This window comes from Lagopus leucura, unplaced genomic scaffold, assembly GCF_019238085.1.
Source record: "Lagopus leucura isolate 7727_CA_CO unplaced genomic scaffold, USGS_WTPT01 Super-Scaffold_1, whole genome shotgun sequence".
Lineage (NCBI taxonomy): Eukaryota > Metazoa > Chordata > Aves > Galliformes > Phasianidae > Lagopus > Lagopus leucura.
In genome coordinates this window covers 33,600,223-33,626,099 of record NW_024962250.1, presented here as the reverse complement: position 1 = coordinate 33,626,099, position 25,877 = coordinate 33,600,223, and the positions used below count along the sequence as shown (strand labels likewise).

Genomic DNA, 25,877 nt, shown 5'->3' with positions numbered 1-25,877 from the left:
GCTTTCACGCTTGAGTTTAAATGACTTTGAATTTCATTAGCACTTGAGCAGAACATGGACCATTTGTGTTTTGTAACTCCTTATCTCTGAAATGAAAGTCTGAGTAAATCAGATTTTGATAGATGAATTTAGTGTCATAGTTAAGTTACAAGACCTTATGAAAACTATTTACTTCAAAGTATTACGGTAACTTTTGTTTTCAGCCTTTTTGTTGTTCTGCTTTTTCTTAGCTGTTCTGTCCAGAATAGAGAACAGTCTCACCTAGGAGATTTCTAAGAAATATGAGCAAACAGTAGTAAACATGAGAAATCTGGAGTCTGTGGCTCATGCTGAGCAGACTTTAAACCCATATTAAATAGAATGACCTATTTCTATCAGCAAGTTGGAGAAATTGTTAACAATGTATTTTAGGTTAAAGTGTGAAGTTAAGGTTTTATCAAATATAGATAATGTGAGATTTTCCATCAAATAATGATGTAGTTGAAGAATTTTTATCAGTTCTAAGAAACAGTTTGTTCACTTGCTGAAATAAAATTACTGTTTTGTCACAAAATCTAAGTAAAGTAACCAGATGACTTTTGTGATATGAATTTCAAGATGATTTTATTATCAGGAGATAGCACATGGTGGTTGTATTTTTCTTTAATTCCCAATATTCTGGTTGCCTTTCCTGGGTTTAATTAGCTTGTTCATTTCCATTAGGCTAAAAAGGCATATGCTCTTGTCATTGGATTCTTTAAAATGGATTTCTGCTATCGGCATGTTTCTGACCCAATTAGAAAAATGCCAGGCGGAGCTGTGGCTGAAGCCGTTAAACTGGAAATAATGTCATCCATGTTGAGACCAGCAGAAAGCCTACTTTAATAAAAGCATGCTTTACTTGTCTATTTATGCATGAATTTTCACACAAGTTCTTAAAATCGCCTGTGTTACGAATTGCACTAGAATTAAGTTTTATGGAAAACACACATTCATTTCATCCAAGCTGTACTGGGTACAGAACTATTACCGTAAATTGCCATATCTTCCTGTTGTTCCTGCTGTTCTTCTGAGGACAGGTACCAGTAGCATGCAACGGCTATGCTTATCAGAAATCTCTAAAGATTTAACTGAGCAAGTGAAAGCATCCTCTAATTAGCTATGTTAATTTGAATGAAGGTTAGGACAAGAAGTTATGTGTGACTGATGAGCTTCTGCTGTTTTTGTTGAAGTTAGCATGGAAGAATTAAGAAATATTTTGATAGATTCAGCATGTAGAGGAGGCCATTATTTTCTTTCTTTCTGGCTTCGGTAGCCTGGTATCTGAGCAGACAGAGCTGGAGTTCTTCCTTTCCTTTAAAGGCAGAACTGAAAGGAAGGTGCAGGACTGGGATACTGTGACTGGGCTACTGGGATGAGAGCTCCCTGCTTTGGGAAGGCTGAGATTTCTCAGTGTCTTCATCCCAGTCTGGAATTGACTGGCTGGGGAGCGCACCAATTTGTTCATTTTACAGGTATCAGTCTGCTGTGTTCTGAAAGAATGGTCGTTTATGTAATACATTCCACTTCCTGCTAAGTCTCAGACCTGCCAGTTCTGTTTTTATCACACGACTGCATTGGTTTGGCAGCTCTATAAAGATAAATTTCCAGTCTGGAGGACTAGAATTGGTATTGCCCTACGTAGGAATAGCTACCTGAAAATGAAGTAGATTATGGAAAGTTGAATCTTTCCTGTGTTATAAATGAGAGTTTTTAATTTTCATTTCTATGTAGGCATTTAAAGTCTTCTCAGGAGCAACTTGCAGTACCTTTAGAATTTGTTGTCTTCCCTTATTAGGGAGTAGTGCTTTCTTTTCACCATGGCAAAGTTGTGTGCCTCAGTGGTGAATCCCATATGGGTAATAAATTCTTGAAATCAAGGCCCCAAAGGATTTGCTGCTTCTAATTCAGTTCTGATTGTGTGCTTTTTCTGTTTTATTATTTTTCCCCTGCTATCTCTGGCTTTTGATATGCTGATATTGTCCCAGCCATGGTAAAGAGTGTTTTCTTTCACACACCATCCTGAGGTCCAAGGCAGAAGCCAGGATGCAGACTTCCTCACTCCCCTGCATACAGGCTGATGACATTTTATCTGGGCTATGTTGGATCTTGACAACTGTTGATTTAACCTCAGAATCATCTCTGACCATGAGAAGCATTAAAAATGGGGAGAAAGATGGACGTGAATACTAAAACAGTAGTAGTAGAGTACGGAATAAGAACAGAGGTGGTATAAATACATTGCAGGAAGAAGGCTAGAAAGCAGGTGATAAAGTTCATTGCACATGATTCATTGTGCAAGAATATCCATTGGAGAAGGTAGATTGTGTTCAGTTTCGAGAGGTTTGAACCTACAGTCTGTAGTGCAGAGCTTTGGGAATGGAGATGTGTGAGAGATGGGTGTGAACACTTACCTATTCCTTTCCTCTCCTTAAGATAAGGGAAGATAATGACATGGTGGTTCTTGCTAACCTAGGGAAAGATCTGTGGAGACAGTGTGCAGGAAATGGTTGATAAATGCTTGTGTTGTTTGGGTTTTCTTTTTCAGTTAATTGGTTGAATTATGTTCTATGCTGGCTATTTGAGTAGCTAGGCATTGCCAAACCTAACCATGAGATTGCCAGTCAGTATGGTGCCTGTAAAGCTTTGGAGTATTTGTTGTTTTGCTTTTTCTGTGTTTTTCTGAAAACACAGCATTCTCAGGTGTGGGTTTGGTGGACTTTTTTTCATGTTATTTTCAGAGTAGTTTTGTTTTTAGAAATGCAAACTTAAAAAATCAAAGTATTTTTATGGCTCAGGCAGCAAGGCAGAGAAGTGCACAAAATCAAACCACATCCATATCACCTTTCTAAAAAATATTTTTTGAAAGGTCAGTTCCCATAGCTTTTTGATTTCCCTTAGAAGATTAACTTTGGATGGAAATAAAAACAAAAAAACTTTTGGGATCTGCCTTTATGCTTTGAATGTCTGACTAAATACATTCTGATTGTCAAGAAATTAATTTGAGTTCAGATGCAATTTTTCATTTACTGTTGTGGCTTTCCAGGGAGTATACCTTTTCCTCTTTGCTCAGAAGCATGTAGACTGAGTAAAGAGAGACTGAGGAGTTTGTGGTGATAGACAGAACAGCATTATGTGAGGACAGAAATAAAGCAAGGAGGATCAAAAAAATGAGCTTTCAGAGTGACAAGGCTAATGTGCAGAATTCATTATTAGGAGATTCTTCCTCTTAATTAAATATCTAAGGAATGACTTGCTTTGAGGCTGCTTATAATCTGGCTTCCAAACTATTTAATTACTACTGTTCCATTCATCTCACCTGTCCTGAAAATATTAATCATCAAATGGTAAAATACTGGCTTGTAGAGGAGGATAATGCCAGATGCTGAAACTGCAGTTCATTACAAATTCTCTCTCTCATCGTAACTTTTTAAAGCGACATGCTAAATAAAATAAAGACAGTATTTTTTTTGAGATTTCTGTTGATCCTAAGAAATTATGGAATATAGGTGTACTGCATTTTTGTGTGAAACATATGTAATAACACCTCTGTGCCTAATAACGCAGTGTTTGCTCAACAGGATTTTATTAAGGTGTTCATCTCTATGTGTAAGTGCTTCTGTGAATCAATGAAAAGAAATTTACAAATCAGCAAAATTGTCTCCTTTGATGTATCACCACGTAGCAAATGAATCTGTGGAATCTGTAGGAGTAGATATTTGCAGTGGCTGTTTGGTACGTCCTTTAGAAGGCAGTTCTGTGGGAGGTAGGTTCCTGTTGCTGCAGGAAAAAGGAGGAGGTCTGACCTTAAATGTAATAGGCTTATGTTTGTTATGAAAAGTGAGTCACTTCATGTATGAAATTGTTAATGACTGGTATGAACGTTGCAAACTGAAGAAACTGAGGAACCAACAGCCTTGTTAAGGAACTGAGAAAGTACACTGATCCCTTTGCCTTGCATTATATGGGGCTCTGAAGAAAGGACTGGGACTGACTCTTTGCAGCGGCAGTGTTTGCATGCAGCTGGTTAGAAGCCGACTCAACTAACATGAGATGTTCAAAACAAATTGATTCAAATAGATCTCTGCAAGAGAAAGATGCACTCATTTTCATACTTTTTCAAAAATGATGCTGTCCTCTTTTGGAGACCTGAAATCAGCTCCAGTCTTTCTGAAAATAACTGACTTGATGTTGAAGAGGAATTCTGCTTGATCTGTTAACTATCATGTGGATGAAAAAGAAGAAACTCAGAGTGAAGCTACAGGTTTAAAACTTTGTTTCCTCAAATGTTTATTCTTATCTTTCCTAGATGTAGTATAGTTATTTAAAATGGAAAGAACAGGTATTGTTGTATTCAGTGAGGTAAACATAAAAAGATTCTCATAGGACGTTTACATGTAAGTGGTTAATTAGCAGTGTTTCTCAAGCTTTGCTCTGTATAAAAGTTAGTTTCAGACATTCCATTTTCTAAACAGAATATTTTACTACAGTTCATAGCTTCTTTAAGAAGCTAGTATTAACATTCATCTTGTAATTTTTCTTCTATTTTACATAATACAAAGTGATGCAGTACTTTTTTCAAGCATTGTCAAATGGACTTTCAGATATGCTTCTTTAAAGCAGTAACAATCCTGAGCTTTTAGATCAAGCTAGTTTTTGTTTCTGGTGGTTTTACAAACCATTCCTTAATGTCATTGTACACTGAGGGTTACACATCTCACTTAGGAAATCTGTAATTTTTACTCAGTAAAATGGCTTTCTTTCCTTGAAAAATGTTTGATCATTACACAGGTGTCCCACTTCTTCAGTCTGGACATATTTTTAAACAAGATTTCTTTGCAGGAAGGAGCATCTATTTCTTGGACAGTACTGAAAAGTACTAACGCAAGCAGAAATAGAATGAATTCTCAGTGTAAACTTAAACTGATAATCAAAGCAGAAAAGAAAGAAGCACTGGGAAGACTTTTCCCAGTGATAGAAAGATAGGCACAACTTGCATCAGACTATTTTTGAAACCATATTTGTGATGGAAAAATGCTACCTTTTTTTCTCCACTGTTTCTTTTAAAATCAGTGATCCAGTAGACTTCAGTCCATTCTGAGCCCCATTTAAGACTTAAGTATGGAGTCCAGCAGAGGTTTATGTTCTTTTGGTGAAAGACCATGCCAAAGGAATGCAGCAGAGCATGAATACGTCCTAGGAGCAGCGTCTGGCTTTCCTATGCTACTTTAGTTTCTCAAGTGGTTTTGTTTGAGGGATCGCACTTGAAAAAATTTCCTTGTTTTCTTACCCATTTCAAGCTTTTCTGTCTGTAATTAAAAAGTGAAATATTTCTCTGATATATTAGGTGGTGAACACAAGTGCACGCATGTTATTTGGCTTTAGAGAATGTTGTGAAAGATTCTTCTCTCGTAAGTAATGCTAGTGGTAGAAGAAAACAACAAAAACAGGCACTACTGAGTTCAGTCTTTTTTTAAACTGCTGTATTCACTCACAGTGTTGAAATAGAAAATACTAATTGGAGTTCTATTTTTGTTTCCTTTTTTTTCCTCTCAGTCTGTAAAACTTCTAGACTGTGTTCCATTTTGTAAGCAATCACCTGAAGAGTTTTATTTCTCAATATATCCAAAACATTTAATTCTTTTTACTTTTTTAACATTCATTGACTGTAATGAAGATAGGAAATCATGGAATTTTAACTTAGTTCTCTAATAGCATAGCCTTGTAGCTTGGCGAAGGTGCTGCATTATTTATTACAATGCACTAATCTGTTTTTTTGCAATGATCCAATCACCTGACCAAATTCTGTGTACTATCTTCAAGAAATGTTGGGCTTTTTTTAACTTTGCAACTTTGGGATGTAATTTTTCAAAGGCTGAAATTCTCTTTCAGGAAAAAAATCTTCATTTCTTAAGATTGTGGCTTTTTAATTTATTACTGTTTTTATTCTGAGTAGCAAAGCAAGTATTTGCAAGTGCCACCTTCTGTAATTTGTATTATTACACCATACATTTTTGTGATTGCTTGGTGAAAAAAGAGGTTGGAATAATTTAATGTATGGATTTAAATCAGTTATATTTGTCAGCAAAACAGTGAACATAAGCAATGTGGTCAGTTTTAAAAACATATAACAGGGTCACACACTGGCATTGCATTATGTAGACTTCAAATAATTGTCAGTAATGCCTCTCTACTTTGATTTTTTGCAAACAAATTGTTAGTTTTGAAATGCAAAAAGGTGATAAGGCTCCATTAATATCTATGGCCTTCCATCAAATGCCTTGAATGTTTACAATGTAGAAAGACCACAGATTCCTCATATATTTTTATGTAATTGCCTACTGTCCTTCTTGTTCCTAAAATGAAGCTTTTAAATAATCTCTTTGTCACCAGAATTCAGATTTGCCAGTGTTAAATTTTCGTGTAACTTTTTCTTTCCTCTGTGAGTTTGGGCTTTCTCTAAATCTTGCCTCAGTAACAAAAATGCTGTCATTGATTATAAGCATTTCTTTCCCTTTTTTAAACCATGAAGATCTCTAGCACACATTTAACTGATCCCAGAGCAGAACAGCATGCCCTGCCATTTGACAACCTTTATTTGAAATCTTCCTGTTGAGCTCCCAGCAAGACTTCTTGTCTGGGACAGCCATTCTTCTTGGTCTGTCAGACTAAGATTAGCAGCAAAACGCATCCTGATGTCTTTACACTAAGGCCATACAGAGAGTCTTTCTTGGGGGATCTGAGGCTGGGGCCTTGTCTCTTCAAACAGGCTCTGCTCAGGCATCGGAAGTGGATCACCTTCACTTCAGTTCACTTTGCACAAACTGTTTTTCATAGTTTCTTATCTTAAATACTCCAGCTTTGCCCAGAGAAGCTGTGGATGCGAGATCCCTGCAAGCATTACAGGCCAGGCTGGCTGGGGCTTTGGGCAACCTGGTCTATAGGATGGTGTCCCTGCCCATGGCAGAGCAGTCAGAAGTAGGTAATCTTTAAAGTCCCTTCCAACTCAAGCCATACTGTGATTCTGTGAAATTTTGATGTGTGCTTCACGACAGCCTTTAATTACATGTTTTCATGTGTACTTGTAGGTAAATAATGCTATCCACCAGTTAAAGCAACCAAGGCACTTACACTGAAAATGGTAGGAAAGAAGATTCAGGTTCCAATTTCTGTTTAGTATACCTCCTCACATGTCTGTTACAGTACGTGCAGTATCAGCGAATGCCAATTTTACACATCTTAGGAAAGTTAAATGTAAGATGAGGACATTTTTCTGTGCTTTGTTTCTTAGTGTTCCTTTTCCTCTGCTTTTCCACTTATTGCTTTTTTTGCTCTGAGGTTCCTTATTCCCTAATAGATATCTGTCATTTTTAGTCCTCTGAGAGCTTGGAATGAGGCATTAGCCTCCTCTGTTGAGGAAAATTCTAGTGTCAGAACATTCCATGTATTGACGTAACATTTTTTGGTTTGCAGGTCGGGAATCCACGCGTTGAACTCACTCTTTCTGAACTTCAAGATATGGCTGCTCGACAACAACAGCAGATTGAAAACCAACAGCAAATGTTGGTTGCTAAGGTAATTAACAGCAAACAAAATATGGAGACTTGTAACAAATGCAATTTACTTAAACATAAGCAAACATAAGTCTGCTTGGATATGGAAAATGCACTAATTCATTTTACATAAGTTAAAGGAGCTTGAGAAATCTGTTGTTTTGCCAAGTTAATTTTAGCTAGGCAATGTAAAAACATTTCACTGTAAATGATAGCATGTCAAATGATAATGTGTCAAGCCAATAGTTATGTATCTTGGTAAAAATATTGCTAGATTCTACCTCTTTCTGTTTTGTGATCTCTGGCAGACTGCACTTGACTGTGCTCATCTCTACTAGCTCATTCACCTTAGGTACCAGGTGTGAGATACCATTTCATATATATTCATCTACTATGTTTCCAGAATCTATGAGATGTGAGAATCTGAGTAGATTTTTGGAGTGGGGAGTGAGTTTAATGTTTTTGACATAGTTCAGGTAGTACAAAATGCCACGTGCCTTGGATGCTTGGAGTACAATGCAGCATCTTTTAAAAGGAATCAATATAACAATTCCGTTGTTCTTTTTTTTAATGAAACTAATACAGGAAACAGAAATATTTCCATTATGTGACCAATGGCAGGACTGTTATTTAGATCTGAAACATTATCTTTCGGTAGATCAGCTTGTTTAGACTCGTCTGTTGGGTGTATTTTGTGTACTTTCACAGAATGGCCAGGGTTGGAAGGGACCTCAAGGATCATGAATCTCCAACCCCCTGCCATATGCAGGGCCACCAGCCTCCCCATTTAATACTAGTCCAGGCTGCCCAGGGCCCCATCCAACCTGGCCTTGAACACGTTCAGAGACGGAGCATAACTTTCACATTTTGTGAAGCTTCATAACAGTTATGGAAAGTTCCTTTTGCTACAGCAGGAAAAGGGTTAATAGCAGCCAAAACCAAATGCCAGAGGCCAGACGGTTGTGTCTGATGGTTCAGGCCAGGGCTTCTTTTGCATGTATATGTAAATTTGGTAAATATGTAAATATGTATATTTGGTCTAAAAACTTGTGTATTTCTGTGCTTTAAAACAAGAGTTGAGAGGATTTTTTTCCTCAGGAAGACCGCCGTACGTTTTCACTAGATATAACTTTTTCTGATTTCTGGAAAGCAAGAATGAACAAATAACAATAAGCAAACACACACAAAAAAACACCAATCATAGTGGTGGGTTTTACTAAGACCATTTTTTTTTAATGTATGTACCATTTTTTTAATGTATGTACCATTTTTTAATGGGTGATAAGTACATTTTGTCTAAAATCTTCTTCTGTTAGGAACAACGTTTACGTTATCTGAAGCAGCAGGAGCGTCGTCAGCAGCAGTCTGTGTCAGAGAGTGAAAAGCTTCAAAAACTGAAAGAACGCGTTGAAACCCAGGAGACAAAGTTGAAAAAAATCCGTGCCATGAGAGGACAAGTGGATTATAGCAAGATCATGAATGGCAATCTGTGTATGCAGAATTTCTAAGTGTTTTTATTTATTTCATTGTCTGTTCACTGTATAACTGGTGTAACGGTGTGTATGCTACAGGATTTCAGATGGAATGTTTATTTGTCATAGAGAGGGTGCCATGCTTCTAGAAAATGTATACTTGGTGTAAATTCCTGTTCAGAACAAGTGATCAGACTAAGTGATCAGTAACTATTATAAACATCAACAAATTTCCAACACATTGTAAGTTTTTAAATGTTTATACTGTGTTTAAAACTAGTGTGTTGTACTTGCCAATACTTAGAGAATTATAAATTAATACTCCCCTCTACTTGTTTTTTATTATTATCTCATTCATTTTAGCAACTGAAATTGAGCATATAAGTGCCATGTTCCAGGAAAAGCAGCAGGAGCTACAGGCTGCAGTATTGAAAGTGGATCAGCTTACCCAGCAACTGGAAGACTTAAGGAAAGGGAAACTGAATGGGTTTCAGTCTTACAATGGACAAGTAACAGGACCTGCAGCAGTGGAATTAAAAAAATTATATCAAGAGCTACAGGTAAGTAACACAGAGACACAATTAAAATGACAGATGTAGATTAAGAAGAGTCATGTTACTGCCATTATGGATAGGCATTTGGTACTACAGTCTCATAAAACTGGTGTGTTGGGATGTTATTAATGTGTAAGGTCATGGCTATATCAGAAATTAACATGAACTAACATTTTAACAAAATCATCAAAAATACAGGCTGCACTGTGTTCACTTGCTACACTGTAGTGCACTGTAGTTGCACAATATTCCAGTATACACTGTGCTGCTATCATACATCTTTCTCAAAAAACACTGGTTCATCTCCAGTGTAGTTTTCACGTCAGTAATTAAATATTCATTCACATTGAAGTTTTGTCATTTTTTGGTAGAAAATTTGCAGAATAATTAATGTGACAACATATCAGCGCTGGAGATTTAAAATTTATTCACATACTCTACTGTGACATGGAAACAGATCTAATATATATTTAGCATTAAAAAATAACTTAAATTTCAAGATAAGTCTAACCATTTCTTTACATGAGCAAACATAACATACCAGACAATCTGTCTCACATTTTCAGAAATTAGGAATATAGGTCCTTTTTTCCTCCTTCAGTTTATAAAAGGTGCATCTGCTTTCCATGTATTTCTAAATGCAAAGATGCTCAATTGATTAAGATTTCTTACTTGTGCTTCATAATGATCCCATACACGTTTTTCAAGACTTAAACTTGCCTCAGGATTTATTTATTTTTTAATATGGAATGATTGCCACTGAAGGCATGAAAAAATGCCAGTGGGAATGCAAATAAAATTATTATAAAGGATGTCATGGTTGATGTCATAGTTGATTTAAACTGTAAGGCAAACTGTAAAGGTAATTCATCCCCTAATTTGCTGGAAACCTGCTTTGGAGGATTCAGTTTAATTTCCATATAGAGAGGAAAATCTGCATCTAGTCCTTGCAGTTCAGTTAACTTCCTATCCACTCATCCAAATTTCATGTGGAACTGGAAATTGAATCAATAGCATAATTACTGTCAAAAGTTTTATCCCACTTAACATTTCAGTGATATTCAATTTGCCACTGTGGCAAAACAAACTAGGTAACAGACAAAATTAAATAACTTTCCTAAAAGTGTGTCTGTATTTATTTGTTTGTTTATTTGTTTAGATTAGGAACAGGCTTAATCAGGAGCAGAACTCCAAGCTCCAGCAGCAGAAAGAACTCTTAAACAAACGTAACATGGAAGTGGCAATGATGGACAAGCGAATCAACGAGCTGCGTGAACGACTATACAAGAAAAAAGTTGAGGCACGTCAAAAAGAAAACATTCCTGTAAGATAAACTATTAAAAGGGCCACACTTTAGTTTATCAGCAGCCTATTAAAACTACATAGACTACATAGCATGTCACTTTTTCCCAGCTAAGTAGCAAGCATTTTAAAACTATTTTAAGGTTTTCCACAGATACGAGAAAACTGTCGGACAGAATGTACCTTCTTTTATTTTTCCTTATGTGACAGACCATACTGTATTAAAATTTATAGTAGCTTAGATCTGTAGAAAAGAAAGCATGATTTTGGGCTGTACTTCAAAGCATAACAGGATAAAAAGGTGGGTTGTCCTTCATTTGTTTGCCATGGAGCAGAAAACTTATAAAAAATGTGACTGGTCTGATGACATTAGTCCTAATAGTTGTCTGAGACTTTGACTAGAAATCAGTTGCAAAGTAGACCATTCCTCTAGAGATCACTTCTGGATTTCCATATGTATTCCCAGCTGCAGATGTTGACTTAAAAAAGAAAATAATAATAATTAAAAAAAAAAAAGATCAATTTGCCCAAGAAAGGTGGAATGTAAAGAAACATTATACAGTAACAGTTTTCCTCATGTCAACTACTGAGAAATTTAATTTTTGAGGAGTTGGTTTTAGGGAATAAAATTTGGTTTTCTAGTTCCATTTTTGCATAGAAGCATTAAGTATAGCAATTTATTTAAAGTGAATTAGCTCCAGTGCATGGTTGTATTTAATTAAATGTAGACCTCCAGTTGATGGATGAATGCCTAAATTAAATGGAAGTTCACGTTTCAATTTCTCTGACTTTTAGTTGAATCGTATTAATGGAACTTCATCACCCCAGTCATCTCTGAGTGCTTCAGGAAGGGTGGCAGCAGTGGGACCCTACATCCAAGTTCCAAGTGCTGGCACTTATGCTGTGCCAGTAGATCCAGTCAAACCACAGACTCTCACCATTGCTTCTAGCGCAACACATGGAAGATCAAAATCTGGTAAGTGTTGATATAAGTATGTAAAATATTTTTTAAAATATAAAAAATATGATAAATATAAAATACATAAAGTAAATAAAGTACATAAAGTAAATAAATATATTAAGTATTAATATATTAATATACATTGTTTGGAAAGGAGTAATAAGGAAGATTCTGTTTTGGGACAATCTCTATAGCAGTAAAAGTAGAATCATATGTCGTCGGTACTTTTCTCTGGACTGGGCACTGCTCACTTGATATGAGCCATTTTTATTCAGTTCATTAATTTTCCTAAGAAGAAGGAGAGTATTTTCTTTGCAGTTTTACTTTGTGGTACACACACCAATAAAAGGAGCGCATGTTCCTTTACATATTCTGTGAATTAACTGCTCTGTCTTTAATACATTTTTGTGTCTTTGATTATAGTAATGAAATAACTTTGTGGCAAACAATATTATAAACAGCTCTTTATGGTATGTTGTTTTTTATCAAGTAAAACAAAGCTACTGAACAAGTAGAAATAATATTAGTTCTCAGAAGGAGACCAAATAGGAAAATGTAATAAGGCTACGTGAGGTATTTGTTCCAACTGAGATAGGAGAATTTGTGCTTACTGAGGCATTTCTGACATGGAATAATGTTAGTATTGATTCTGTTTATTTGTATCTGTTTTCATTAGTAACAGAGCTGTCCCTCCAGAGACATAACTGATATCCGAAATTGCTTCCCATGTCCCCCATAAATAACCTATTTATTTTGTAAAGTAGAGAACACTTTTTGTTTTATGTTAAGCTGACAAAAGCAGATCGTGACATTTTTGCCTTAAGATTTCATTTTTGTAAAGCATGCTTGTGGTCACATCTTAACAAAATCACACTTCTTAAGAAGTGGCTAGCTTCATTTACTTAATACAAATAAATACAATTACTGGTTTATCCAATTCATTGATTTATGTATGAAAATAAACATGCATAATACAAATAAACATTCATGATCCTATCAATCTTAACCTCAAGACTTGATTTTCATGATCTCTTAGGAGAGATCTGAAAATAAGGTAAGGGATGACCTCTCCAGCAGAGCTTTTGAAATGCTCACATGCATTCCAGTACTTAAAACTGGGCACTCCAGCAAAGTTTGCAGCATGATTCCAAACAAGGAGGAAGACCTGAACCTCCAGCAAAAGCATGTTTTCTATTGATGTTAGTGATCTAAAGATATCCTCAGTTTGATAGAAATCTAATCTTCGCAATTTTATGGAAAAATCTTAATAATATGGAAGTATTTCATTGTGAGACTAAAAGGGCAGAATTGCAGCTGTGTGGAGTTTGGACATGTGGATTCTTCCCCTATATATAGAAGGAACAGTTCATAACTTTAGTTCACCAGCAACAAATAGTTCACCTCTTTACAAATATTAGCTTTGCAAGATACATATTCCTACTTGCAGACGAAATTCACAATGTTATGAGAATCTGTGAATGAGAATTCTTTGATTTTTGTAAAAGTAATTATTCTACCTTAGGACTGACTTTGTCCTTATTATTCTGAGTATACTTGAAGAATGTCCTTTGGTAGATTCATGTAAGGAGAATTATATACTCTCCCAAGAAGAAGAAAAGTGAGATATTTTTTTCCAGCTGTCATGCTTTTATTTGTCATTGTCTCAGTGCTCCTGTTCTGATTTCTCCATTGTCATTGTTATAATTTCTCCACCACTTTTTTTTTTTTCTTTCTTTTTCTGTGTAACTGGATCTGCCTTGGTGTGTCCAGTAGAAACAGACTGGGGGTGTGTGAAAAAATCTCCAGACACCTGGAAGGTTTCTGATTTAGACATAATAGCGGATCCTATTCTGTCATCTCCCACTTCTCTTCAGTCTGCCGTTCACAATGTCATCCGTCTGGCACCTACTGTCTTTGACACCCAGCACTGTGAGTCCGTAGAAGATCTTTGGCTAGCTAAGAATTCCGTTTTTAATATGGTCATCTGAGCTCTTGCATACAGATGCGTATTAACCAGCATCTTAAGAACCTGTGTTGTGCTATGCAGTAGATGCTGTTGAAGTGTAAAATTGTTTAGATGTTGCTTTTCACCATTGAAGGAAAGGGATTTGCAGCAAATTCATTCTTACAGTACTGCAGTAGTATACTAGAGATGAGTTTTCTTCACTGAAAAAAACTTGGGGAAAAAATGGAGAGAAAAATTGTGGCAATAAATCAGCAAAGCATGTTTTACTGTGTCTCAGATTAGATAGATATAACACATACATGTTTAACTTCACCTATTCTATGCAAAGTTTCTGTGTTGCACCCGCCCCGGAGATGGGATAAAAGCTCAGCTTCTCCAAGTCAGTAGCAAGAATCTTGCTGTCTTCGATAGGATGAAAATGCTATTACTTGGTTTACACTTCACTTGCTGTAGTAAGTATAACGGAACTGGACCTACAATAATTTTTAGGTGAAGTCAGAGAAAGTACACAAGGACTGTTGTGTGTATGTGTGCCACTGACTTACTTATGTAAATAGAAAAGTGTTTGGTGGGAGTTGAAATGCACTGGGTGCTAGGTAGTCTTAAAAGCAGGTAGACAACAGGATACCTTCGGAAGATAAAATGAAACCTGTTGGTTGAAATGGCTACCAGAGAGCTAAGAGCAGGAACTCGTTAGGACTTGCAAAAGGGTGTTGCCATCAGGTGGCTAAGTGTGTCTGGGAGCAGCTCAGCCAAACCAAGGCCAGAAGGCAGTTGCTGTTTGGTTGCCTCCTGAGCACCTATCACAACCTCTGGCACAGTGCACTGCAACTGGAAATTGCAACAGCAGCTTGGTAAAGTGCGTGAGATCAAGCTGGAGTTGTGGGAGTTTCTGAAAGAGCACTCATAGGAAATGCATGCTAATTGCAAGTCTGGCAGATTGTAATATGAAGGATGTAAAGATGGAAACAGTTACACTCAGATGTTCATATATGTAAGAACAAAAGAGAGAAGTCAGAGGAGAGTGAGTCTGAATTTATTTACAGTCTGTTACTGCAGAATTCAGGGATGATCATATCTGGAAAGAGAAGGATTACAAAAATATTTTGTGTAACTGTCTTTCTAGCAGAGTATGAGCTTGTATATGCGGGTAAGATAATTAAATTCATGAGGATTTTTGCTGTTGTTTCTTTAAGTGCTAAGTTAAGGGCTAAGGATGCTTACTACAATTATGGAGTGTTTTGTATAGTAAGATAGAATTTTAAAAATTGCCATTATTCAGGGTAAAAGGGTTTAGACAGACTTATCTTTTGGTCTGGCTCTTGATAACCAGATGGGTGGTATAAAACAAAGAAACAACAACAAGAAACTAAAGAACCCAACAGTTTGTGTTCCTGGATACTGCATTGCATCACTTCCTGACAGTTTGCAACTTGGAATGGTGATTTGTGGATTATGTACTATATTGTCAATGTTACTACTATTTAAATGACCAACCACAAAAATAATGTTGCTCCAAAGTAATTCTTTCTTGTAACTGAAACATAATTGATCTTAATTTGAAAGGTTATTGCCTTACTATATATGTGCAGACCATTCCTTGGAATTGTGAATGGTTAAAAAACAGTAGGGTAGCTCATATGCAAAGGTATAATTTTAATTTTTTTTTTTTCATTTAAAAGTAAACGATATGATTGGAACATCTGTACACAGTCTGTATGTTGGAACAGTCTGTACACACCTCGTGTGAGCTCATAGAATGAATTTACATTCATACAGTGAAAAACTGGGTAGCAGTTGGCCGGAAATCTTCAGCTTGTCATTTCAGTCGGGGGAAGAAATGCGATGCTCAATAAAGAGGATAAGGCTCCTGTGTAGAAAATAGTGTGCCAAAGCTATATTCAGTGAAATTAGGATATTTCTTCGCATCTTATGCTTAGACTGCTATCTATACTAAACAAAGAATGGCACGGAATCCTAGAAATAGTCTTGCTGATTCTGTTTTCTAAGTACTTAAAACTGAAAATAAACAGGAAATGTTGTCGTTAAATACCAGGTTTTTATTTGGCCTTGGCTTACTGTGGGGTCCAGAAATCTCAGTAACTCTCCCCTCACCTTAGTTGTCATCTGCTGGTGAAGTTAGTTATGTGTGACAGATTGTTATACAAAGTGCTTTACTGAGATAATTGCAGGGAATTAGGGAATAGGGAAGGAGAAGTGATCTCAATCTCCTCAGAGAAATACGAAGCTTAATCTTTCAGAGGCAGATCAAAGCCTTGGAATCTAACCAAGGATCTGTGTAGTTACTGTAAAACAGATCTAATTGTGAGATGATTGAAGCTCACTTGCTTGGGAACAGAAAGCAGGCAGTCCACTCCAGTTAATGAAGTAACATATCGAAGCATCTAGGATTCATTAAGGATCTGTTGCCTCAGTTTACATACAGCTAAGTGTGATTTTTTTTCATGCGTTGAAGATGAAAGCCCATGACTTGTATCTTGGCACTGTGACTTCTTATCAGATTAATCAGATTAATTTAAACATTTCTTTTAAAATTAAGTCTCCGAGGCAGTGCTGATCAGGTGAGTGTGTAGAGGAGAAAAACAAAAGGTAAGTTAACAGTCACTTCCAGCAGAGGAATGTATGGCTTTGTTCAGCCACATTCTTGAGATGAGCTTTTGTTTCCTGTTATGAATCAATGAATCCAGTAACAATAGTTTACATTTGGAATAAATCCACACAGAGCTTACATAGATTTAACACGTGGAGTAATTCAACAGTGTTTCTGGTTGGTATCAAAAGAAATATGTTGAAGTGTTTCTGTGAGGACTTTTTTTTTCTAAGCTGAGTTTGCCTTTTAATAGTAGAATGAATGTGCAATACTGACACAAAAAATTAAACTGTCTTTTTTTTCTGTAGAATTGTTACAATTTGTGTGCCAAAGGGTAACACACATCGTGTTAAGTAGAGGAACTGGGCTTTCAGTATTGATTTCGGAATCGAACATAACAATCTATCTGATTTCTAGAATCAAATTAATCCTATCGTAATCTAACTTGCTGTTTTAGATGTTGCTTTGCTTCTTTACAATGGTTGTATTGTAAATCTAATGTTTCCATCTGTTTTCAAGCTAATGATGGAAACTGGCCCCTACTTAAGCAGAGCTCAGCCCCTGTGGTAAAACCCCCTCAGATCTCCAACACAGACTGGAAAGAATCGAGCATGGATACTGCTTTAAAACAAGGAACAATATCCAGTCAACCTTTGCCAGCTTCAGCATTAGGAAGTACTGATAAGCTGGTGAGTTTCCTCTGTGGTGTATTTATAGATCTGTTTTGCGAAAATCATGAACCTTTGGCTTTTATAGCTGAACTTGCTTCACATATCTACACATTTCCCTTCTGATAATTACTTAAAACATTACAAATGAATTACCTTTCTATTTCTACTTTTCCATTCTACTACATTTACAATTCATGTTCTGTTTTGGGTTTGGGGTTGTTTTGTTTTTTTTTCCAGTTTAGCAGTTTGTGTTCCTTCCTGTTCTCTCACATATCCGATCTTCTCTTTTCTCCCGCTTTGCTTGTCCTAATCTTCCCCACATTCCTATTTTTCCAATTCAAATATTTTGTTGCTGTTATTCCTTGATGTAGATTACCACTTCTTCAACATGGTCTTTTTCTAGTAAAAATACTTCTTACAACAAATGCCATTAAATCCATCCTTCAGCTGATGTTGACTGTCTGCACTGTTGTTCTAGTTTTAATGTGAATTTTAATGAACTTCATGAATTTTTAACACTGTATTCTTTAAAAAATGTAGACCTTGCCTTTACATTGTTTTGTTAAACTGTCAATATTATCACACTATACATTATAAAACTTATTATCAAATAGGTACTGATATCTAGAAGCTAGAGCTGGTCATTTAGGCTTTGAAAGTATTCAGATGGTTCTGGATTCTGCTTAATTTATTATAACTGAAGATGCTTTTATACAGTAAGGTCTTGTGGTAAATTCAACTAGAATTTTTAGTATTAAGGAGCACAGTACTTGTATGCTGCCACGCAAGATTATTAGTCTGTTCTGTTGAAAGAGGAGTATTCTTGCTCACAAGTGTTTTATGTAATTAAGTGGTACATAGTGTTTTATTGTTTTATATAGGGTCTTGACTTGGGGAAAGTACCACCAACGATTCCCGGTGTAAGCAAGCAGTTGCCTCAAAACTATGGGACCTATCCAAGCCCAGTTCCCTTAGGAACAGGTTCTACAAATTCTCTAGAAAGAAGGAAGGACGGCAGTCTGCCCAGACCTGGAACTAGTATAGCGAATCGACAAAGACCTGTTCCGCTTCCGCCGCCAAGCAGCGTCCATCAACCCAGTTCCTCACAGCAAATCCAGCAGAGAATTTCTGTACCTCCTAGCCCTACGTACCAACCCTCTGGACCCCCCTTGTTTCCAGGAGGAGACGGCAGGCCAGAACTCCCTTTAACTGTGGCTATCAGACCTTTTCTAGCTGATAAAGGATCAAGACCTCAGTCTCCCAGAAAAGGGCCACAGACGGTGAACTCCAGTTCCATCTACTCAATGTATCTTCAGCAAGCAACGCCACCAAAGAATTATCAACAAGCTGTATATAACACCTTAAATAAGTCAGTAAAAGCAGGTACAATATGTGTCACTTTGCTTTTTACCTTTGCAGTAAGCAATTGAAATGTATTTATTGAGCTTAGTTTACATACTTGTATAAATCGCATCTTGTTTGAGAAACCTCTTAAATTTATAAGAAAAGTTATTTTTGTATGCAGTATGGCAACAAAAAAATGCCTTTTATTTTCGGGGTGACAAGCATACATTGAGTTACCTTTTATTTAAAGACAGAATACCATTAGAACAATATGTCTGGATACTCTGGTTTTTTATAGATAAGTTGAAAAAATCACGTCTAGAGAGTTGGTGATTGCCATCACCAGCAGCTGACTATGTGTTTTCGTTTTGGTAGATTCAGTGTAATTTTTTTTCTGTTCTGATGTCAAACAAATAGCAACAAAACCATACAGTGTATTTGCAAACATTTCATTATGTAATTTGGAAATAGTTCTTCACTGTATTCCATCATCTTTTTTTTTTTTCTTTTTTTTTCTTTTCAGTTTATGGAAAACCTGTCTTACAATCTGGTTCAACTTCTCCCTCACCACTGCCATTCCTTCACGGCTCTTTGCCTGCCCAGACCTCCTCACAGCCACAATCTCAGCCTCAGACTGACGTCTCTGAAAAAGACCAAGAGCTGGAAAATGCTCCACCACCCAGTGAAAATAGCAATGTGGAAAACATTCCTCGCCCTCTCAGTCCTACTAAGCTCACTCCCATTGTGCATTCACCCCTGCGATATCAAAGCGATGCTGACCTTGAAGCTCTGCGAAGAAAATTGGCCAACGCTCCTAGGCCGTTAAAGAAGCGTAGTTCTATCACTGAACCAGAAGGCCCAAGTGGACCAAATATACAAAAATTACTGTATCAACGCTTTAATACTCTTGCTGGAGGAATAGAAAGCGCCCCTTTTTACCAGCCAGGCAATCCCCAGGACTTCATAGGTATCTTAGCAGATGTTGATAATGGTAACGCTAGTACCAATGGCAATATCGAGGAACCTATTTCTGTGCAACCTACAGTTCCCCTTCCTGATGAGCCACCCCCTTCATCAGATGCCAATGATAATGAATTACCTTCCCCTGCAACTGAGGAACTGATAAGCACTGAAACTACAAATCAAACATCCGAGACAACTGAAGATAACAACAACAACGTTGCTATAGTTCCTTCTACCGAAGAGTCGTCCAGTCCCACGCCTGAGGTCAGCTCTCCAGCAGAAGAGGAAGCTCCTTTGCAACCTGCTCTTCCTCCTCCACTTCCTCCAGTAAGTAACTAAAAAAAGGGCAAATTTGTCAACTGCAGAATTAACTGTGTGCTAAAGCATAACTGGAAGAGGCTAAGCTTATGCTAACTGGCATACTTGCACTTGAAGTTTTGTGATTTAGTAAAGAAAGTAAAATAAGAACAAATAAAGGTACTCCAAATAGTATTCTGATAGAACAGGTTCTTTAGGAGTCTGCCCGTTTAATATGGAAAATAAATGCACAGTGTGGGGCTGTGTGTGCAATTTAGGCGATAACTTATTGTGGGATATACTTGTCATAGAGCTAATGCTGGTAGATGAAGCACCATTAAAAATATTTTTTAATCTCCCCAGGGCTGCAAAGATAACTGTATGAACCAATGGGAAAGCTGCTGCAGTGGAAATTCTTAATTAGCATACAAGCTGAAACAGCTATTCTGGGAGAAGTGTGTTCCTTTTCCTCTCTCAGTAGAGACTAGGGCTCTAAAATCTAACAAATCTAACAGCAACACAGATGACTTGTTTTAGCAGGAATCTTTTTCTAATGGATTGTCTCTATTTGAATTGCTTTCAAAGTTCCTCCTCCAGCTGCACCAAAATCTTTTAAATACTAGTTGACTTTGTTGTTAGCAAAGTTTACAGCAGATGGAGAATTGAAGGTAGGGAGAAAAACTGTAATTTATTCTTTCTTGTTAACATGACTCACTGCAACACTGATTTCAAGGCACATCTCCGCTTCTCGATTCACCTAGAGCTTCATAGGTTCTGCAAAGAGCTTACATTCTTTTTATAATTTGACTGCAGTGTGCACAGGGCTTTGTGTGCATTTTGCATGAGGATGCGTGGGCCGAGACACTTCTGGAAGAATGGGATATGCTAGCAACACATGTTGTTCATACTCACATATTGTTCATACTGTGAGAGGTTTATTTTTTTTTAAAGTAAAATACCCATACTAATAGGAGAAAACAAGTCTGGTGATTCTGCAGGCTTAAAGTGCTCCACAAAGCTTTCATTAGTAGTTTTTTTTTTTTCCCAAAAAGCAGCAAAGACACTTGTAAAGTACACAGTTTATTCTCAAAACGCATTTAAATGTGTTTCCAATCTTGAGGATGTTTCTTCTGGTTATGTCATCTTGAATGTTACATAAAAGAGCTTCATAGACTTTTTTCTCCCAGCAAAGCTTTTTGGTACAGACCTGCTGCTGACACCTCTGTTAATTCAAGGGAAAACTTCCTTCCTCGTGCTTAATTGTGTCATGCTTTCTAATCTAAGCTTTGACAGTGCTTCAGACCATCCACCAGAGACACATCCAGCTCACATTATACACATTAGGATTGTGGTGCTCAAAAGCCATTGGTTTGAGTACTTTGTTCCTTGTGCTCAATGGCTTTAAATAGGAGTAGCTGGATTATGTTGGCATGCTTTCTGATCTTTACTAAGATATAGTAAGATATCAACTCTGTTATTAAAAGGATTTATAATAGAATCATTTGCTTCATTCTTATGACCACTGAAGGATGGGATTCCTTCTCTAGTGAAGGAGTAACTGGATGGTTTGCACTACTCCTGCAACCTGAAATAATGCCTTTAAACCTTCGTTTCCACTCAGACCAAACGTACCAACCTGAAGAAACCTAACTCTGAAAGAACAGGCCACGGTTTGAGAGTGAAGTTCAATCCATTGGCCCTTCTCCTAGATGCTTCTTTGGAGGGAGAATTTGATCTTGTACAAAGAATCATATATGAGGTGAGTTTCCAAACAAATGGAACTTCTTTCTATACTAGAGAAAAAAAAAAGTGCTGAACTATTTCATGTTTTCCATAGGTTGACGATCCCAGTAAGCCCAATGATGAAGGAATTACACCTTTGCATAATGCAGTGTGTGCTGGTCATCACCACATTGTGAAGTTCCTGCTTGATTTTGGAGTAAATGTAAATGCAGCAGATAGTGATGGGTGGTAAGTGGCAAGATTTTTTAACTTAGCATCTGAAGGAACACTGTTTTGATGCCAATTCAGTATTTAGCGGGGACCTGCTTGGGGATCCATTTCCTTCTCCTTTGTCCCCAGCAAATGAGGACTTGCTAATTTTGAGATGGTAACAAACTCCAATACAAAGCTCCGTTGTTGACAGGCCCGTTGAGCCCACGGGCAAGCAGGTTCACATTATAAATTATGGTGCGTTTTGTTTTTACTTAGAAGTACAGGTGAATTTCTTGTTCACAGGCTGCAGTAATTAAACTTTAAATAATGAATGACAAAAATGTATTGAAGTTTCATTTTCACATAACCCATTCACAGATTTTGTGAAGAATGCAGCCTAGCAGGTAGATGTAGCATCTGTCAAGAGTTTGGAGGAGATGTGGAACCTTGCCATGCGGCTGAGCAGTTTGTCCCCACCTTATCTTGCCTTTCAAATTTCCTAATATTGGAAAATACTGGTTTTATATCCAGCAGCACTGCAAGCTATGCAAGTCGACATAAAATGACATCTATTTTATGTTTGGCTTTACTGGAGTCAGGCCAATGCTGGAATCCACTCAGAGTCATTTGGCCTGTTTTGAACAGTGCATGCGTGTCCCATAAAGAACAACTTCCTTTAATAACAGACAATCTGTATTGCAAGACAAAATAGCTAGGATTCCTGGCATTTATTTTTCTTCATTCCTACATTTTTGCTTTATTTCAGGACACCTTTGCATTGTGCAGCTTCTTGCAATAGTGTTCATCTCTGTAAGCTATTGGTTGAATCTGGGGCAGCTATTTTTGCTTCAACTATAAGTGATATAGAAACTGCTGCAGACAAGTGTGAAGAGATGGAAGAAGGTTATATCCAGTGTTCTCAGTTCTTGTACGGTGAGCTATGACACTTCTTTACAAACTTGTTTTCTCTCTTCTAAAATTTGTCCCTTTTCTGGCACTGACCTGAAGGAAACATCTGCTTGGGCTCCAGGCTGCCCTGCACCTGTTCTTTCAAAATGGTAAAAACAGAGCAGTCTTTGGTTGTTATGTTGCTCGTAGTCCTTTCCTTCTTGACTTGCAGACTCCATCTGACGCTACAGTTGGGTTTAATTTCAAGGAAATGCTTCCACAGGGAGATTTTCACAGTACCAGTGAGTTGTCAAGTATCTTGACAGAAATATTCCAACAAATTTTTAGCAGATCACCTTCAGAAACATGTATGCATTATGAATAATTAGCTTAGAGAATGTGCTGAGTTACTAAGACATATTTTGCAAGGAAAGTACCTTGATGGAGCAGAAAAAACTTTAATTTATGGAGATGGAGATAAGCTTAATTCAGGCTCTGACACTGTGCAGACTTTCAGAAGCTTCAAGCAGTGCTGTATGCAGTGTGTGCAAGCTCTGGTACGGAACCGAGGCCTTTGAGAAACACACCAGTTCTATAAAGTTGCTTTGCTCAAACAGTTGTCAAACTGTTTTTGTCCTCCTTTGAATAGAAGTAAGATTATAAAGTTGCTGTTGCTGAAAATTGTGTATGAAATGTTAATAATGAGACTAATGTTTGAGCCACACCAGAAGTCTCGGGGAAAAATAGATTGCCATCTACTGCGCTAACTTATTGTTCACAGGAGTGCAGGAGAAGTTGGGAGTGATGAACAAAGGAGTGGTGTATGCACTGTGGGATTACGAAGCCCAGAACAGCGATGAGCTGTCCTTCCACGAGGGCGATGCCATTACTATTCTGAGACGCAAGGATGACAACGAGACGGAGTGGTGGTGGGCCCGCCTCAATGATAAAGAAGGCTATGTGCCTAAAAATCTTCTTGGGGTAAGTGCTGAATTACCACTTGCCTTTCATTGTTCTACTTGTCCCTGACGTAGGATCTGTGGTCATCGTCTCAATGCTCTGCCATTGAAGTGTGGTGGCTTTATTAGGCAGCCTAAGTTTTGGCCCAGGAAGATACTTAGGAAGGCTTTTAATACCTGGCACGAGATAAACATACATTTATACTTAAAAATGGGAAAAAGCCTTGAAGGTGGCAGCTTCAGGCAAGTCATTTATGCAGCTCTCAGCAAATGTAACACTGCTATCAAAAAAGTCCAGGAATGGAAGGCCACCAAGTGGACAGAGAGTGTGAAATAAGCTCTTTTGGGGGCTTGACAGGGAACTCCTGTATTTCCATAAAAGAATCTCCTAACCTAGGGTGGGATCTTCAACTAAAAGAACCAAGTTATTTGCAGAGAAGCAATCTGCTCCTGTTTGCACAAATAAGTCAGCCCTTGGCATCCTGATGTTGCTGGTTTAATTTTTCAGAAGAAGAACTTGCTGTAGCTCAGTAACAAATAAAAAAGCCCTCATGCCCCTAAAACTCTTCTTTTTAACACTCAGGTTTCATCAGTACCCCTTAGTTATAACTTAATTGATTTTATATTTAATTTGCTGTCAACCATGCAAAGCCTAATACTTTCATTCTGTTTTTACAGTTATATCCACGAATAAAACCTAGACAGAGAACCCTTGCTTGAATTCAGTTGTACAACGGTGCAACACCTTGCTGGTAACTGGAAACTTAAAACATACACTGGAGCCATTGTTTTTGATCATTTCACACGGAGAAATAAAACTATGATACTTAGTTTTAATGGTGCTTTCTCTTGTTAAATGGACAGCATCCAAAAGTTTCAAGATCTGCAGTTTGTAAATGAATCCTGTTCTGTGTGACCCGCCACTGATGAGGAGAGCTGTATCTCCATACCTACAGTGTTCCGCCAACTGTTGTCTACAGCGATGTGTTGAGTTGAAGTTCGGTGTGGTAGGAGCTTTCTTGTGTTAAATGTCCAGAGGTGCCATTTGCGAAGTGCAGATAAGCTGTCCAGTTTGCTCCAACCCCACAGTAACTGTCCCATGTCAGGATTTTGGATGTTTTGTTCAATACCAGTGAATGTTGAGTTCTCTCATTACTCATCGACTCTTTGGGTTCTAGGACACAAGATCTTCACCAATTCCATTCATCAGTAAGTACTCACCAAAGCTTTACGAAGGCTGGGATGAAGTGTTAACGTGCTTTTGCACTTACATCCTAGTTCAGGCAACCCCACCAAAAGCTTTACATAGTCTAGCATCTAGTATAAATCTGCATTTAGAATCAAGCCAGAGAAACTAACCAAACAGCAGTATTAGTACACTTTTCAAAGCCCCTACACGATAGTTCACTTGGTGTTATATTTTCTTATTATTCAGCCTACAGCACCAGTGTTACCTCTACTAATGTAAAGGTTCCCCTGATAACCACTGTTCTGGACAGAACAATTAATAGTGAACTTGCAGCAGCTTAAAGGATTTGTATGTCTGCATGGATGAAAGTGCAATAGTTGAGAAAGGTAAGAGTCTGGTAAGGGTAATACTGTGTAATTTAAGTCTGCCCAGGTCAGTCTAGAAGAAAAAATGAAGGACTGAATAGAAGTAGAAAGTGAGGTGTGTAGAGATGTTGACTTAAGGAGAAGACAGAAATGAGGTGTTATAAAGAAGGGTTTGAGAAAGGCAATAGCTAATTTGAGGACAGTTTCTGTGGTTCTTGGCAGCCTACAGCTGTTGCCGAGGCAAGTTATGCAATAATCTATTCCACTACATTGTAGTTTCAAGCAAAAAAAAAAAAAGAAAAAAAGGAAAAAAAAAGCACTTCACTGGAATTTTAATTGTACATGATTTTATATACCAAAAGTATATTTTGAATTTCCCATTATAAGTTAAGTTGTAGCCATATTTCTTGTAATTTTCTCCCATTAAACAGTATGCAATTTGATTAATTCCTCATGTACAAGTTCTGTGTATAATTTATATATCCATCTCTGCAGTGCTGTAACTTGCTTTTACCACAGGTCAGCATTAACTGTATATATTGTGGTGAAAAGTGAAAGGGTATTATTGTTGAAGAATTTGCTACATGAATGTCATGATTCAAGAGCCTCCGATACACTAATGCAGAGAAAATGTACCTGTGCACAATAAAGTACTGCTAAGGCGCTGGCTGCATTCTCCCTGACCTTTATCCACGTGGCACCTGTAGGTGCCTTTCCTCAGTCAGCAGGAAAGACCAAAGACCAGCTGGCTGTTGACTGAGGCTTCCTCACTGTTGTACCCGGTGTACAGAGAACGACTGCCATGTCCATTTTGAACCACCTGACACTG

The 25,877-nt window shown here is 37.4% G+C and overlaps 1 protein-coding gene across 6 annotated transcripts in view; it reads left to right on the top strand.

Annotated features, from left to right (window-relative positions):
• PPP1R13B (protein phosphatase 1 regulatory subunit 13B) overlaps nucleotides 1-25,715 on the top strand; it is a 62,487-nt gene extending 36,772 nt beyond the window's left edge. For 2 of the 6 annotated variants that reach the window (XM_042866917.1, XM_042866874.1), the window contains exons 5-18: nucleotides 7,492-7,593; nucleotides 8,888-9,062; nucleotides 9,407-9,603; nucleotides 10,757-10,921; nucleotides 11,695-11,875; nucleotides 13,631-13,789; nucleotides 16,957-17,126; nucleotides 17,990-18,491; nucleotides 18,976-19,742; nucleotides 21,334-21,471; nucleotides 21,550-21,683; nucleotides 22,414-22,580; nucleotides 23,317-23,516; nucleotides 24,173-25,715. In XM_042866917.1, coding sequence (XP_042722851.1) covers nucleotides 7,492-7,593; nucleotides 8,888-9,062; nucleotides 9,407-9,603; nucleotides 10,757-10,921; nucleotides 11,695-11,875; nucleotides 13,631-13,789; nucleotides 16,957-17,126; nucleotides 17,990-18,491; nucleotides 18,976-19,742; nucleotides 21,334-21,471; nucleotides 21,550-21,683; nucleotides 22,414-22,580; nucleotides 23,317-23,516; nucleotides 24,173-24,214 — 3,099 coding nt within the window. In that variant the 3' untranslated portion in view covers nucleotides 24,215-25,715. The remainder of the gene's footprint in view (nucleotides 1-7,491; nucleotides 7,594-8,887; nucleotides 9,063-9,406; nucleotides 9,604-10,756; nucleotides 10,922-11,694; nucleotides 11,876-13,630; nucleotides 13,790-16,956; nucleotides 17,127-17,989; nucleotides 18,492-18,975; nucleotides 19,743-21,333; nucleotides 21,472-21,549; nucleotides 21,684-22,413; nucleotides 22,581-23,316; nucleotides 23,517-24,172) is intronic. The other 4 variants (XM_042866892.1, XM_042866884.1, XM_042866911.1 and 1 more) reach the window with 4 other exon arrangements.
• Nucleotides 25,716-25,877: the final 162 nt, after the last annotated feature.